This window comes from Salvelinus namaycush, chromosome 32 (genome assembly GCF_016432855.1).
Source record: "Salvelinus namaycush isolate Seneca chromosome 32, SaNama_1.0, whole genome shotgun sequence".
NCBI classification, from domain to species: domain Eukaryota; kingdom Metazoa; phylum Chordata; class Actinopteri; order Salmoniformes; family Salmonidae; genus Salvelinus; species Salvelinus namaycush.
In genome coordinates, this window is record NC_052338.1 from 1,620,313 (window position 1) to 1,638,130 (window position 17,818).

Genomic DNA, 17,818 nt, shown 5'->3' on the forward strand with positions numbered 1-17,818 from the left:
GGAACACCGACATTTACAGTTGATTTGTCAGAGGACAAACCATCTACAGAGACAAACCGATATCTTTCCGACAGATAAAATCTAAACCAGGCCAGAACTTGTCCATGTAGACTAATTTGGGTTTCCAATCTCTCCAAAAGAACGTGGTGATCGATGGTATCAAAAGCAGCACTAAGGCCTAGGAGCACGAGGACAGGTGCAGAGCCTCGGTCTGACACCATTAAAAGGTCATTTACCACCTTTACAAGTGCAGTCTCAGTGCTATGATGGGGTCTAAAACCAGACTGAAGCGTTTTGTATACATTGTTTGTCTTCAGTAAGGCAGTGAGTTGCTGCGCAACAACTTTTACATTTTCTTTGGAGAGGAATGGGAGATTCGATATAGGCCGATAGTTATTTTATATTTTCTGGGTCAAGGTTTGGCTTTTTCAAGAGAGGCTTTATTACTGCCACTTTTAGTGAGTTTGGTACACATCCGGTGGATAGAGATCCGTTTATTATGTTCAACATAGGAGGGCCAAGCACAGGAAGCAGCTCTTTCATTAGTTTAGTTGGAATAGGGTCCAGCATGCAGCTTAAACATTTAGAGGCCATGATTATTAGTATTAAAAAACCTGAGTGTCTCCCTTGATCCTAGGTCCTGGCAGTTGTGTGCATACTCAGGACAACTGAGCTTTGGAGGAATACGCAGATTTGCTTTCTAATGATCATGATCTTTTCATCAAATGTATCACTGCTGAAGTGAAAGCCATCCTCTCTTGGGGAATGTTGCTTTTTAGATAGCTTTGCAACAGTATAAAATATAAATGTTGGATTGTTCTTATTTTCCTCAATTAAGAAAAATAGGATGATCGAGCAGCAGTGAGGGCTCTTCGATACTGCACGGTACGGTCTTTCCAAGCTAGGCGGAAGACGTCTAGTTTGGTGTAGCGCCATTTCTGTTCCAATTTTCTGGAAGCTTGCTTCAGTGCTCCGGTATTTTCTGTATACCAGGGAGCTAGTTTCTTATGACAAATGTTTTTTTGTGCGACTGCATTTAGGGTATTACGCAAGGTTAAATTGAGTTCCTCAGTTAGGTGGTTAACTGATTTTTGTACTCTGACATCCTTGGGTAGATGGAGGGAGTCTGGATGGGCATCTAGGAATCTTTGGGTTGTCCGAGAATTTATAGCACAACTTTTGATGATCCTTGGTTGGGGTCTGAGCAGATTATTTGTTGGTGGTCCGATTGTCCAGGATTATGAGGAAAAACATTAAGATACACAACATTTATTCCACGGGACAAACTAGGTGCAGAGTATGACTGTGGCAGTGAGTAGGTCCGGAGACATATTGGACAAAACCCACTGAGTTGATGATGGATCAGTAAGGCTTTTGGAGTGGGTCTGTGGACTTTTCCATGTGAATATTAAAATCACCAAAACTTAGAATATTATCTGCCATGACTACAAGGTCCGATAGGAATTCAGGGAACTCAGTGAGGAACGCTGTATATGGCCCAGGAGGCCTGTAAACAGTAGCTATAAAAAGTGATTGAGTAGGCTGCATAGATTTCATGACTAGAAGCTCAAAAGACCAAAACGCAGTCGTTCATTTTTTTGCAAATTGAAATTTGCTATCGTAAATGTTAGCAACACCTCCGCCTTTGCGGGGTATATGGTCACTAGTGTAACCAGGAGGTGAGGCCTCATTTAACACAGTAAATTCATCAAGCTTGAGCCATGTTTCAGTCAGGCCAATCACATCAAGATTATGATCAGTGATTAGTTCATTGACTATTACTGCCTTGGAAGTGAGGGATCTAACATTAAGTAGCCCTATTTTGAGATGTGAGATAACACAATCTCTTTCAATAATGACAGGGATGGAGGAGGTCTTTATTCCACTGAGATTGCTAAGGCAAACACTGCCGTGTTTAGTTTTGCCCAACCTAGATCGAGGCACAGACACGGTCTCAATGGGGATAGCTGAGCTGACTACACTGACTGTGCTAGTGGCAGACTCCACTAAGCTGGTAGGCTGGCTAACAGCCTGCTGCCTGGCTTGCACACTATCTCATTGTGGAGCTAGAGGAGTTAAAGCTCTGTCTATGTTCGTAGATAAGATGAGAGCACCCCTTCAGCTAGGATGGAGTCCGTGACTCCTCAGCAGGCTAGGCTTGGTCCTGTTTGTGGGTGAGTCCCAGAAAGAGGGCCAATTATCTACAAATTCTGATGATTCATTTTAAGTCTAATACTGCAGGTAATGGAGTCGCCAATGAGTAGGGTTTTCAATTTGTCAGAGCTAATGATGGGAGGCTTTGGCGTCTCAGACCCCGTAACAGTGCAAGGAGAGACCAAAGAAGGCTCGGCCTCTGACTCCGACCCGTTGCTTATTAATGGGGTGAACCGGTTTAAGTTTCTGTTGTATGAATGAGCGACACCAGTTGAACATTCTTATAGCATTTCCTTCCAGAAGCCATGAGAAAAGTATCCGGCTGCGGGGACTGTGCGAGGAGATTCATACTACTATCTGTACTTATTGGCTGCACAGACGCTGTCTGAAGCTGGGCTTGCAGCACAGCTATCCTCGCCATAAGGTGATCGTTCTTCTGTATATTATGAGTACAGCGGCTTTAATTAGAAGGCATAATGTTAATGTTACTGCTTAGCTTCTGCTGGTGGAGGTCCTGACGAACCGCGTCCAGATAAAGCATCCGGGGTGAAAGAGTTGAAGGAAAAAATACATTTTTTAAATGGTAATTAAAAAGTAAAAACCGTAAAGTTGGCAGGTAGCAATTGTAAGGTTAGCAACAAACCACACAGCAGCACGTAAACAAGTCTACAAGTTGTGACCGGAAATAGTCTGTAATGGTAGTCTGTAATGATTTGCAAGCCCTGCCACATCCGATGAGCATCAGAACCTGTGTAGTACAACTCGATCTTAGTCCTGTATTGATGCTTTGCCTGTTTGATGGTTCGTCGCAAAGAGTCCCACTCTTTGAAAGCGGCAGCTCTAGCCTTTAGCTCAGTGCGGATGTTGCCTGTAATCCATGACTTCTGGTTGGGGTATGTTCGTACGGTCACTGTGTTGATGACATCATCGATGCGCTTATTGTTGAAGCCAATGACTGATGCGGTGTACTCCTCAATGCAATCGGAGGAATCCCGGAACATATTCCAGTCTGTTCTAGCAAAACAGTCCTGTAGCTTAGCATCTGCTTCATCTGACCACTTTGTTATTGATCTAGTCACTGGTGCTTCCTGCTTTAATTTTTGCTTGTAAGCAGGAATCAGGAGGATATAATTGTGGTCAGATTTGCTGAATGGAGGGTGAGGGAGAGCTTTGTATTCGTCTCTGTGTGTGGAGTAAAGGTGGTCCAGAGTTTTTTTTCCTCTGGTTGCACATTTAACATGTTGATAGAAATGGTCAAACGGATTTAAGTTTCCCTGCATTAAAGACCCCGGCTACTAGGAGCGCCGCCTCTGGGTGAGCGTTTTCTTGTGTATAGCTCATTCAATGCTGTCTTCGTGCCAGCCTCTGACTGTGGTGGTATGTAAACAGCTTCGAAAAAACACAGATGAAATAGATAGTGTGGTCTACAGCTTATCATGAGAAATTCTACCTCAGGCAAGCAATAGCTCGAGACTTCCTTAGATATCGTGCACCAGCTGTTATTTACAAAAATACATAGTCCGCCGCCCCTTGTCTTACCAGACGCCACTGTTCTATCCTGCCGGTACAGCGTATAACCAGCCAGCTGTATGTTGATAGCGTCGTCATTCAGCCACATCTCCGTGAAGCATAAGATATTATAGTTTTGAATGTCCTGATGGTAGTTTAATCTTGCGCGTAGGTCATCGATTTTGTTCTCCAAATACTGCACGTTTGCTTGCAGAATGGAAGGAAGTGTGGGTTTATTTGATCGCCTACGAATTCTCAGAAGGCAGCCCGCCCTCTGGCCCCAATTTTCTCCGCCTCCTCCTCACGCAAATCATGGGGATCTGGGCCTGTTCCCGAGAAAGCAGTATATCATTCGCGTCGGGCTCATCAGACTCGTTAAAGGAAAAAAAGGATTCTGCCAGTCTGTGGTGAGTAATCGCAGTCCTGATGTACAGAAGTTATTTTGGCTCATAAGAGACGGTAGCGGTAACATTATTTACAAAATAAGTTAAAAAAGTAAAGTTACAAACAACGCAAATAAACAAAGAAAAAAACACAATCGGTTGGGTACACGTAAAACGTCTGCCTTCTCCTCCGGCATGGCTAAAATAATGTGGGCCTGACTACAATGCAAAGATAAAAAGGTAATGTCAGCTCATTGTTTTACTCTTTTAAAACTTGATATTTTAATAAATCTTTGGTGATTAAGATTTATTTCCAAGGGGTCTCAGGAGCCAAACCCTTTTTTGACAGTCTTGACCACTTTGCGATTGCATTTGGGAAAAAAAAAAAAACTTAATTGAGAAGAGGGGAGGCTGTGCTTGGTCTTTAATAAAATTTAACGAAATGGAAAAAAAACATAACTTTTTCATGTTTCTAAATATGAAGTATACAGGAACCAAAAGCACATTAGGCTACTCTTGTTCTATGCACATAAGGACAGTGTGCGTCACGGCAGGATAAGCTGCGTTCCCCCTGTCAAAATTCATACCATAGCCAATTGCGTTACCACTTAAACCAGCTTTTCGTTGATCTTAAATATCCCTATCAGCGCTGCCTGAAATTAGCACTTGGATCATGTTTTTAAGGACACACCTCAAATATTTCAACCCAGCCCATCTGAACTTAAGTGAGCTGATACAGTGCATTCGGAAAGTATTCAGAGCCCCAATCAAGCTGTAGAAGCATCTCAAGGATGATCAATGGAAACATGTCAAAGGTTGCGTCAATCAAATCTGGTATCAGGATAAAATGTGATTCAAAGTCACCGAATATACTTTAAGTATTTTTATTTAACATAAGCTCAGAATGGTAAATGCAATTTTCGTATATACGGGTTCACTGTATCACCACGCAGGGTAAAGCAGAGAACTGACTGAAATAGTACAGACATCTTCTTTTATACTGTGACAGAGGTAGTTCCAACTTTAGAGTTGGCCTGTCACAGTAGAGGCTTAGCGTGGTTTAAACTTGCTAGCCTATCGGTGGTGCCCAGACACAGCACTCAGGATTCAAATGTCCGGAATGGTGTTTGTGAAGATTGAGCTGATTTGTTGGTTTCTACACATTCCTCAGTTCCTGTTTTCTTGTTATTCAGCATTTTTCCATCTTGTCTCAACCTTGTGGTTTGCACAGTCGACACCCTAGATTAACAACAGCTTTTCTGCAGTCACGCTATGTTTTGTGATTAACATGTCCTTTTTTTATAAGGCATATATTTATGTTAAAAGAGAACAAAACCATCCTTCACAAACAGGATGCGCCTGAGTTCAATTTTGGGTCTCATAGCAAAGGGTCTGAATACTTATGTTTTTTCTTTTTAATAAATATGCAATATGTCTTTGACCTCTGTCATTGCCAACAAAGGGTATATAACAAAGTATTGAGATAAACTTTTGTTATTGACCAAATACTTATTTTCCACCATAATTTGCAAATAAATTCATAAAAAATCCTACAATGTGATTTTCTGGATTTTTTTCTCTCATTTTGTCTGTCATAGTTGAAGTGTACCTATGATGAAAATTACAGGCCTCTCTCATCTTTTTAAGTGGGAGAACTTGCACAATTGGTGGCTGACTAAATACTTCCCCCCCCCCCCCACTGTATAAGACAGTCAAACCTGGCGTTAGGGCTGGAAAATGCCAGTGAGCCTGTTTTTACATGATGAAATTGCAAACCAATGTGCATTTGACATTAGCGCTGCCTTAACGCCAGCCGAAAATATAGCACTCGAGATAAAACAAAGGGTATTTGCTATGCTGACACTGATAACTTACAATATAAACTGTGTGTGTAAGGTACATATTAGCCCTGCAAATACACAATGACAGAGATTGTGTTCTATTGACTATCACAAAAAGAAGTGTTCAGCTTACCAAATCTGTGCCAAAGGGTAAAGGACCAATGGCATAGTATAAAATGTTGCATAATTGCTACAGCTGAACAAAGGACATACAATTATGGTATCTAGACAGATCAAATCAATTATAGGGATTTTCTGTTCACTTTGAGGAGCATAACATTTACCATTAGAGCACTTTGTAGGACTCTGCTCTGCAGGACCAGCTACTGTCCCACCAAAGATAGGCACCTGCTGGGCGATGGGCGACCCCCACTACCGCACGTTCGACGGCCACTACTACACCTTCATGGGCAACTGCACCTACATCATGACTAAGAACTGCCATGTTGACAAGGACCACCCAGCCTTTGAGGTGCAGGCCAAGAATGTGGAGGATCGCGCAAACTCGCAGCTTACCTCCGTGGGAATGGTCACCGTCAAGGTTTACGGAGTCAACATTGACATTGTCAACTCTGAATTTGGTCTTGTCCGGGTAAGTGGATTCACAAGTTTTCTATCTATGTTATCTGTTCAACAATCCTTGTCTTTGTTTGGTGTATATGGGTGTACTGTATCTGCATGTACCGTGTGTAAATTATTTGTCGAATGTGGTTTGATTTCATTGCAGGTTAACTTCCAGTTATGGAATCTTCCCATCAGCTTAGACAATGGCAAATTGAAACTCTCCCAGAGTGGATTTTCAGTTGTCCTGGAGACAGACTTTGGTCTGATGGTGCAGTATGATTGGCTGAAGTCCCTGGTGGTGACTATGCCCAGGAGCCTGGCAGGCAAGGTGTGTGGCATGTGCGGCAACTTTAATGGCAAACAGGATGACGAACTCACCACTCCCAGTGGCTCCCTTGCCAGTAATGTTGTGGCCCTAGGCAAGAGCTGGAGGGTATCAGACAAGGGAGGTGATGCCTACTGCAGAGACGAGTGCACAGGCCAATGTGAGAACTGTACGAGCGACTTGGTTAAGCACTTAGAAAGGGAGATCTTTTGCACCTTTGTCACAGAAATAATGAATGGACCCTTCAAAAACTGCAATGCCGCCATTGACTACAAGATCTTAAATGAGAACTGCTTGTATGACCTTTGTCGGGGCGAGATCATGAAGACGTACATGTGTGACACCATGCAAGTGTACACCGATGCCTGCCAGAGGGCTGGGCTCAGCGTGAACAACTGGAGAAGCATTGCCCATTGCCGTGAGTGACTTGCAAAGACAACTGATCATTTTCAGGAGGATTAGAGCATAAAAGGACTGCAATACTTTACTTCCCATTTCAAATGTTGTAAAAATGAGTGTGGTTTGTGGTCTTTTCCCCCCAGCCAAGCCTGAATGCCCAGAGCACAGTCACTATGAGTTCTGTGGAAACGCCTGCCCTGCCACCTGTGAAGACCCAAATTCTCCCTCAAAATGCAAAGCCAGCTGTGTGGAGGCCTGTACCTGTGACGAGGGCCACCTGCGCAGTGGGAACAAGTGTGTGCCTAAGTCTCAATGTGGCTGCCAGTACAAAGGCCACTATGTGGAAGCCGGAACATCTTTCTGGGGGGATGAGAGCTGTACCAAACGCTTTAACTGCAGCTCCACTGGTGGGAGAATTGAGAGCCAGGTGGCCAGTTGTCCACTTGGACAGCAGTGCAAGGTGGTTGATGGCATAAGAGGCTGCTACCCTACAACCTTTTCCTCATGCATGGTGTCTGGTGATCCACATTACCACACTTTCGATGGACAACTCTACAACTTCCAGGGCACCTGTGTGTATCAGATGGCTATTGTCTGCTCCAATGACACCAGCCTGGAGCCCTTTAGTGTTGCCATACAGAACGATGGGCGAGATAAAAAGGTGGGGTCCATCACCAAGCTGGTAGAGGTCAAGGTCTATGGGTACACGATTGTCATCAGCAAAGAGCACCCAGGATTTGTGATGGTAAGAAATTACTTGTAATTAAAAATCGTATAGTTTTGATTACAATGCCTTCGGAAAATATTCATACCCTTTGATTTATTCCACATTGATTAAATAGTGTACCCCATAATGACAAAGTGAAAACATGTTTTTAGAATTTATTGCAAATTTCTTGAAAATGAAGTACAGAAATATCTGATTTACATAAGTATTCACATGCGTGAGTCAATACATGTTAGAATTACCATTGGCAGCGATTACAGCTGTGAGTATTTCTGGGTAAGTCTCTAAGAGCTTTGCACACCTGATTGTACAATAATTGCATTAATATTTTTGAAATTCTTCATGCTCTGTCAAATTGGATGTTGAGCATTGCTAGACAGCCATTTTCATGTCTTGCTATAGATTTTCAAGCCGATATAAGTCCAAACTGTAACTAAGCCACTCAGGAACATTCAATGTTGCCTTGGTAAGCAACTCCAGTACAAATTCAGCCAAAAAAGAAACGTCTCTTTTTCAGGACTCTGTCTTTCAAAGATAATTCGTAAAAATCCAAATAACTTCACAGATCTTCATTGTAAAGGGTTTAAACACTGTTTCACATGCTTGTTCAATGAACCATAGCAATAAATGAACATGCACCTGTGGAACGGTCGTTAAGACACTAACAGCTTACAGATGGTAGGCAATTAAGGTCACAGTTATGAAAGCTTAGGACACTAAAGAGGCCTTTCTACTGACTCTGAAAAACACCAAAAGAAAGATGCCCAGGGTCCCTGCTCATCTGCGTGAACGTGCCTTAGCCATGCTGCAAGGAGGCATGAGGACTGAAGAACGTTGCCAGCGCAAAAAATTGCAATGTCCGTACTGTGACATGACTAAGACAGCGCTACAGGGAAACATGGCGGACAGTTGATCGTCCTCGCAGTGGCAGACCACTTGTAACAACACCTGCACAGGATCGGTACATCCGAACATCACACCTGCTGGACAGGTACAGGATGGCAACAACAACTGCCCGAGTTACACCAGAAATGCACAATGCCTCCATCAGTGCTCAGACTGTCCGCAATAGGCTGAGAGAGGCTGGACTGGGGGTTGTAGGCCTGTTGTAAGGCAGGTGGCCAGGACAATAACCGGCAACAACGTAGCCTATGGGCACAAACCCACCGTTGCTGGACCAGACAGGACTGGCAAAAGTGCTCTTCACTGACGAGTCGCGGTTTTGTCTCACCAGGGGTGATGGTCGGATTCGCGTTTATCGTCAAAGTAATGAGCGTTACACCGAGGCCTGTACTCTGGACCTACTTTGGAGGTGGAGGGTCCGTCATGGTCTGGGGCGGTGTGTCACAGCATCATCGGATTGAGCTTGTTGTCATTGCAGGCAATCTCAACGCTGTGCGTTACAGGGAAGACATCATCCTCCCTCATGTGGTACCCTTCCTGCAGGCTCATCCTTACATGACCCTCTAGCATGACAATGTCACCAGCCATACTGCTCGTTCTGTGCGTGATTTCCTGCAAGACAGGAATGTCAGTGTTCTGCCATGGCCAGCGAAGATCCCATTGAGCACGTCTGGGACCTGTTGGATCGGAGGGTGAGGGCCAGGGCCATTCCCCACAGAAATGTCTGGAAACTTGCAGGTTCCTTGGTGGAAGAGTGGGGTAATATTTCACAGCTAGAACTGGCAAATCTGGTGCAGTCCATGAGGAAGAGATGCACTGCAGTGATTAATGCAGCTGGTGGCCACAACAGATACTGACTGTTACTTTTGATTTTGACCCCCCGTTTGTTCAGGGACACATTATTCCATTTATGTTAGTCACATGTCTGTGGAACTTGTTCAGTTTATGTCTCAGTTGTTGAATCTTGTTATGTTCATACAAATATAGTCTCAAAAATCATGTTAAAACATTCCATATGTTAGCTTAGTAGAAGCCTTTTAGAGGTTAAACACTATTATTTCACTATCCATGCAACTTAGTGGCGCAGCGGTCTAAGGCACTGCATCGCAGTGCTAGAGATGTCACTACAGACCCTGGTTCGATCCCAGGCTGTATCACAACTGGCCGTGATTGGGAGTCCCATAGGGCGGTTCACAATTGGCCCAGTGTCGTCTGGGTTTGGCCGGTGTAGGCAGTCATTGTAAATAAGAATTTGTTCTTAACTAACTTGCCTAGTTAAATAAAAAATATTTATTTAATCCATTTTAAATTCAGGCTGTAACACAACAAAATGTGGAAAAAGTCAAGGGGTGTGAGTACTTTTTGAAGGCACTGTATATGTTAAAAAGGTCAACACTGAGGTTAACTGAACCATTCGTCTACTTTTTTGTTTCCTTCAAAGGTGAACGGTGAACTTGTGAATCTTCCTGTAAAACTCAATAAACTGCACATATACAAGAGCGGTTGGTTTGCTGTGATCAAAACTGACTTTGGGGTGAAAGTGTCCTATGACTGGAACAGCGTAGCAACAGTCACCGTCCCCGACACTTATGCAAGTGCAATGTGTGGCATGTGTGGCAACTACAACCACAATCCAAAGGACGACATGCAGATGAAGGATGGGAAGCAGGCTGCCACTGCAGAGGAGTTCGGTCAGAGCTGGAGATTAACAACGATCCCTGGTTGTGTGAACGGGTGCAAAGGCCCCTGTCCTGACTGTAGCATCACCCAGAGGGACCAGTACATGACAAACAAGTACTGTGGCCTCATCAGTGACCCAACAGGCCCCTTTCGTGACTGCCACTCCAAGGTGGAACCCATGGGTTTCGTCCAAGACTGTCTGTATGATGTCTGTCTATACCAGGGAAACAGGAACATGCAGTGCAATACCCTAACTGCCTACACAGCTGCCTGCCAGGATAAAGGGGCCATAGTCTACTCCTGGAGGACAGATCAATTCTGTGGTATGGATGTTTGTTTGATTACTTTTTTTTAAACAAATTACATTTCAGGTTATTTAGATGGTGACTAGGCATTGACATTTTGCAAATGTCAATTCTCGTAGATGCCCAGTGCCCTGCGAACAGCCACTATAGGCTTTGTGCCCAGGGCTGTTCAGCCACATGTCAGAGCCTGTCAGCACCCACTGGCTGTGAAGCTCTGTGCAAAGAGGATTGTGCCTGTGATGCTGGCTTCCTTCTCAGCGGAAACCAATGTGTACAACTCTCCCAGTGTGGTTGTCTCCACGAAGGAAGATACTACAAAAATGGACAAGTCTTCTACCCCAATGGACTCTGTCAGCAAGAATGCACATGCAATGGCACGGTAGGGATGATGAATGACAGAAAAATAGGACCTACCTTTCTGTAATTGAATGTAAACCCTTATAAACTTGTATTAACATCTTGTGTACAAAATAATTGAACTGTTATTTTTAGATGAAGTGTCAGAACTTTTCCTGTGGACCCAATGAGAAGTGTGAGGTGAAGAACGGCGTCAGGGCTTGCCAGCCTGTTGGAAAAGGAGTTTGTTCCATCTCAGGCGACCCACATTACAACACCTTTGACAACGGCACCTATGACTTCCAAGGCACCTGCACCTACACTGCAGCTAAAGGCTGCCATCTGGAAGGCACACACCTCAACCCCTTCTCTGTGGTGGTGGAGAACGAGAAGTGGTATGCTCTGTCATCAGCTCCAAAAGTGTCCGTTGCCAAGCTTTTGGCTGTAGAAGTCTATGGTAAAATTCTAATTCTACGCAGGAACCAAATCGGAATGATCATGGTATGTATATGATTATTTTTAATCATGTGTCTGTGTTCCATTAATGATCTTTTTTTTTAAAAAGTGTCATTCATATTGATGACTGACACATCCATACAAAAAAAAAAAATCACTCAGATTGAGTTTAATTGCAGCCCAGAAGTGAGTGAGAATCAAATGCAACATGTCTTCCCTAGGTGAACGGCGTCCTGACTAACCTCCCACTGAGCCTAAACAACGGTGCAGTGCAGATTTATCAGGACGGCTCGAATGATGTCATATTGACAGACTTCGGCCTAAGAGTTACCTATGACCTTGTGTACCACGTCACCGTCACCGTCCCTGGCAACTACAGAGGCAAGACCTGTGGTCTGTGTGGCAATTTCAATGGTAACAAGAATGATGAGTTCCTGCTACCTGGTGGACAGATGGACAAAAACGTTAACTCTTTTGGGGCGGCCTGGAAGGTCAGCATGCCTGGGGTGGTGTGTGAGGACGGTTGCAGCGGAGACTTCTGTCCCAAGTGTAACTCTAAGAAGAAAGCAGTGTTTGGTGCTGACTGTGGTATCATTACGGATCCTAAAGGACCCTTTGCCGCCTGCCACCATGAGATAGACCCAGCCTCTTACTTCAGAGACTGCCTCTTTGATGTCTGTATGGCTGAGGGAGAACATAAAATGCTTTGCCACAGTGTTACTGCTTACATGTTAGACTGTCAGGACTTTGGTGTAAAGATCGAAAGCTGGAGATCACCAACCTTTTGCCGTGAGTATTTTACGGGGTTTTCTGACACTAGACCAAATTTTCTACAACTCTCTCAGGCTGGTCTCATATGGTAGACGTAACATAGTAAAGGAAAATCCAGGACACTCAAATTTGTATGATATGTAACCATTTAAAATATATATATACCTTTATTAAAAAATATCTTTACTAGGCAAGTCAGTTAAGAGCAAGTTCTTATTTTCAATGACGGCCTAGGAACAGTGGGTTAACTGTCTTGTTCAGGGGCAGAACGACAGACTTTTACCTTGTCAGCTCAGGGATTCGATCTTGCAACTTTTCAGTTACTAGTCCAATGCTCTAACCACTAGGCTACCTGCCGCCCCAACCATACCAAACGTACCATAAGAAAGAAGGTTATTTAAGGCAAAAACAAAAGGACGGTGGTTGGTTGGGTTAGATGGGTGGGCGTATAACGCGAACGTCTAGCATGCGTGTTCTTGTTGGAGTTCGCTCCTTGTTCCTTGTCAATCATTGGCTCATTGGTGAAATTAGCATTCTGACAATATCTTTATTTAAATCATTCAAAAACCTTTATTAATGCAGTTGCAGACAGAAGTTAACAGGAACATAGCATGCATGTTTCCGAGTAAGTTCTGCAAAATAGAAAAGGTCCCAAGTTGCTTTTATCATGCTTGTAGTCAACCCCCTGTGATGTAACTGCCTACGTCATTACCTTCTACTCATGAGACCAAAACCATGCCTGCACAGCTATATAAACAAGAGTTTTAGTGTTATCTAAAAGCTTAGCAGTAAATGTCCAAGTTGATTTATAGTGGAATGTCTGACTAGTCTCTTATCTCTTACACTCCCCTGCAGAGTTCTGTCTTAACAGTCACACATTTCTCAGACAGTTTCTTTATAAGAGGCAGAGATTAGAAAAAACTGTGGAACAATATTAAACCTTTATAATGAATCTATATATTGTTAATCTGTAGTCCAGGACCCTATAAATGTGAGGGAGGAGTCTTATAACCCCTCCCGTTCTATTAATACAACATAAGCATAATCAATTATTATAATATATCAAACATTTGGTACAGCCCCTATCATGACCCCAAGGTGAACCCCTGACATTCTCATCACAGAAAACTTTTGCATTTTAGCTAATTAGCAACTTTGCAATTACTTACTACTTTTGAGCAACTTTGCAACTACTTAGCATGTTAGCTAACCCTTCCCTTAACCCTTTAACCTAACTCCTACTCCTAGCCTTATCCCTAACCCATAGCTAAGCTAACATTAGCCATCTAGCTAACCTTAGCCATGGCAAATTGTAATTTGTAACATATCAAATGTATTGCAAATTCTTAACATAATGTATGAATTGCAGTTCGCAAAATATCATGTGAATTGTAATTCGTAACATATGATATGAAATGGGTGGTGGACATCCACAAATGAATACATACCATACCAAAAGTACTACCTTTGAGTGTCCCTTATTTTCGTTTACTATGTTACGTCTACCCGAGTCCAGGTTGACTCTGCAAATCAGTCCAACATAACTTCTTCCGGGTTTCACATTCGGATAACCTAATATTTTAAGTCATAACTAAAAGTAATGTTCATGCAAAAGGACTAAACAATAGTTATTTTCTCATATGTCCACAGCGTTCTCCTGTCCTGCCAACAGCCACTACCAAACCTGTGCTGAAACCTGTGCAACTCCATGTCCCGGCCTCTCTGACACCATCAACTGTCCCACCACCTGTGTTGAGGGATGTGCCTGCGACAAAGACTTCTACTTCAATGGTACTGGCTGTGTTAGCTGGGACCAGTGCAGCTGCTATACTGGTGGACACACCCTTAAGGTAGGGGCACTGCAAGCTGGATTCTAAAAGCATACTTTAAGCATTATTTGAAATATGTAAAACATTATTTGACATTTTCAGCTGGAACTGAACCTGGCCATGAAATTAAGAGCTATGTATTTGAGAGCTGTCTGTGACTCAAATGTGGATGTGTAAAAGTCTCACTAATATGTGTCTGGGATGTTTTTTTTTAGATAGGGGAATCCCTGATTTCGGACAACTGCTTTGCGGTCCACATCTGCCAAAAATCTGGAGTTGTTCTGTCACAGTCTATGGTGTGCCAGAGTGAAGAGAGCTGTCAGGTCAAGGATGGTCTACATGGATGTTATCCTATCCAGTCACTTAATGCAGGGGTACATGACTGAGTAAGTAGCCTCTGACTTCCCCCAATGGTGAGCCACTTCACCATAATGTCATATGATTGTGAACCTAACCATCAATATATGAGACTGTGTGTCAAATAATGGTGTTTGTAGGGTATTGGACTTGAAACTTGTGATTTTAACTTAATGAGGGATTGAAAGTTAAAGTCCACAGTGTCTTTTGAAAACATAACAGCAGGTGTTAGCCTTCGTACTTCCATGATAGGTTCCAGTGGAGAAGGAAATGATATGCACTCACAACATCTCTCCCCTTCTCTTTTACAGTGATATGTGAGACAACTGAAGAACACTCTACTATTGGAGAATCCCAGCAAAAATACATATTCCTTAAATTCCTATGATCATTCGTCAATGATTTGTAACAAACAGTAATTCAAATATGTGTAGAAGGAATGCCATTTTCTGCCAAACCCTAGCCTCATATTTGTAAAACAATTCCAGAAAGTGATTTGGAATGGTCAAATCATTTCAATGGTAATCAAGTCAATCAAATGCTTATCTCATTATAGGTTAGAAATTAGATGTTAAATATTTACTATGTAATAGAAAGGGCTCCCGAGTGGCTCAGTCACCACTGACCCTGGTTCAATTCCAGGCTGTATCACTACCGGCCGTAATTGGGAGTCCCATTGGGCGGTGCACAATTGGCCCAGTGTCGTTAGGGTTTGGTAGGCCATCATTGTAAATAAGAAATTGTTCTTAACTGACTTGCCTAGTTAAATAAAGGTAAAATATATATATATATATATATATATTATCTCCATGTAATTTGCTATCTAAATTATACTGAAAAGTATCGTTCCGAATATGCATTCTTGTTAATAAAAATTACAATGAAATATCCATTCATAAATGTGTACAGTGCATTCAGAAAGTATTCAGACCCCTTCTCTTTTTCCACATTTTGTTACGTTACAGCCTTATTCTAAAATGGATTAAATATTTTCTCATCAATCAACACACAATACCCAATAACGACAAAGAAAAACGGCTTTTAGAAATGTTTGCAAATTTATGAATTATACACTACCGTTCAAAAGTTTGGGGTCACTTAGAAATGTCATTTTTTGTCCCAACACTGGTCTCAACATCAACAGCAAAGAGGCAACTCTGGGATGCTGGCCTTCCAGGCAGAGTTGCAAAGAAAAAAGCCATATCTCAGACTGGCCAATAAAAATAAAAGATTATGATGGGCAATAGAACACAGACACTGGACAAAGTAACTCTGCCTAGAAGGCCAGAATCCCGGAGTCACCTCTTCACTGTTGACGTTGAGACTAGTGTTTTGCAGGTACTATTTAATGAAGCTGCCAGTTGAGGACTTGTGAGGCATCTGTTTCTCAAACTAGACACTAATGTTCTTGTCCTCTTGCTCAGTTGTGTACCGGGGCATCCCACTCCTCTTTCTATTCTGGTTAGAGACAGTTTGCGCTGTTCTGTGAAGGGAGTAGTACACAGCGTTGTACGAGATCTTCAGTTTCTTGGCAATTTCCCGCATGGAATAGCATTCATTTCTCAGAACAAGAATAGACTGACGAGTTTCAGAAGAAAGTTCTTTGTTTCTGGCCATTTTGAGCCTGTAATCGAACCCACAAATGTTGATGCTCCAGATACTCAACTAGCCTAAAGAAGACCAGTTGTATTGCTTCTTTAATAAGCACAACAGTTTTCAGCTGTGCTAACATGATTGCAAAAGGGTTTTCTAATGATCAATTAGCGTTTTAAAATGATAAACTTTGATTAGCTAACACAACATGCCATTGGAATACAGGAGTGATGGTTGCTGAGAATGGACCTCTGTACGCCTATGTAGATATTCCATAAAAAAAGAATCTGCCGTTTCCAGCTACAATAGTCATTTACAACATTAACAATGTCTACACTGTATTTCTGATCAATTTGATATTATTTTCATGCACAAAAAATTTGCTTTCCTTTCAAAAAACAAGGAAATGTCTCAGTGACCCCAAACTTTTGAACGGTAGTATATATATATATATATATATATATATTACCGGCCGTGACCGTGAGTCCCATAGGGCGGCGCACAATTGGCCCAGAGTTGTCCGGGTTAGGGGAGGGTTTGGCCGAGGGGGCTTTACTTGGCTCATCGTGCTCTAGCGACTCCTTGGGGCGGGTGCCTGCAGGCTGACTTCGATAGCCACCCAGCAGGCTCCAGGCAAATGTTGCAATTCTTCAGCTATTCCTGAACCTGTGACCAAAAACAAGCTACATATGGACAGTACCAAAACAGATTATCTAAATTATTCTATCTATTCGCAGCAAAATCTGCAGAGCTGGGATGGTTGTAACCCCCATATATATATATATAACATTCTATTGGTTGCAAGAATTTTGTATAATAGTTGAAATTTAATAACTCAAAGTTTTGAATCCAGCTTTGTTTTGTGTATCAGTTACCATGTGCCATGGAATCGGTAAATCGGAAATCTCTTCCCAACTATTTTGCAATCTATATGGCACAGCTGTCATTTTTTGGTACACATGTGGGCACCTAGAACCGCGAGCAACTGCGGCCCCTCATGAGGAGTTCAGATTTTTTGTGGCCCCCACCCCCATCCAAGTTCTTCATCCCTGGTGTACAGTGAATTCGGAAAGTATTCAGGCCCCTTGACTTTTTCCACATTTTGTTAAGTAAAAATGAAATAACATTTTATTTGTCACATACACATGTTTAGCAGATGCTACTGCGGTTGTAGCAAAATGCTTGTGTTTCTAGCTCCAATAGTGCAGTAATATCTAACAATTTCACAACAATACACACAATACACACAAATCTAAAGTAAAGGAATGGAATTAAGAATATCTAAATATTTGGGTGAGCCATGTCAGAGCGGCATAGACTAAGTTACAGCAGACTAGGATAGAATACAGTATTTACATATGAGATGAATAACGCAAAATATTTAAACATTATTAAAGTTACTAGTGTTCCATTATTAAAGTGGCAGGGTGATGATTTCAAGTCTATGTATATAGGCAGCAGCCTCGAATGTGCTAGTGATGGCTATTTAACAGTCTGATGGCCTTGAGATAGAAGCTGTTTTTCAGACTCTCGGTCCAAGCTTTAATGCACCTGTACTGACCTCGCCTTCTGGATGATAGCGAGGTGAACAGGCAGTGGCTTGGGTGGTTGTTGTCCTTGATGATCTTTTTGGCCTCCTGTGACATCGGGTGCTGTAGGTGTCCTGGAGGGCAGGTAGTTTGCCCC

At 42.6% G+C, this 17,818-nt stretch overlaps 1 protein-coding gene across 1 annotated transcript; it reads left to right on the top strand.

Annotated features, from left to right (window-relative positions):
- Positions 1–4,035: 4,035 nt before the first annotated feature.
- Positions 4,036–15,218, top strand: LOC120027532 (IgGFc-binding protein-like). Its single transcript, XM_038972510.1, has 11 exons — positions 4,036–4,070; positions 6,190–6,479; positions 6,615–7,194; positions 7,319–7,920; positions 10,247–10,808; positions 10,910–11,169; positions 11,283–11,627; positions 11,804–12,371; positions 14,004–14,203; positions 14,398–14,568; positions 14,851–15,218. The coding sequence occupies exons 2-10, from the start codon at positions 6,246–6,248 to the stop codon at positions 14,566–14,568; spliced, it is 3,522 nt and encodes a 1,173-aa protein (XP_038828438.1). The 5' UTR covers positions 4,036–4,070; positions 6,190–6,245; the 3' UTR covers positions 14,851–15,218.
- The last annotated feature ends 2,600 nt before the right edge of the window (positions 15,219–17,818 follow it).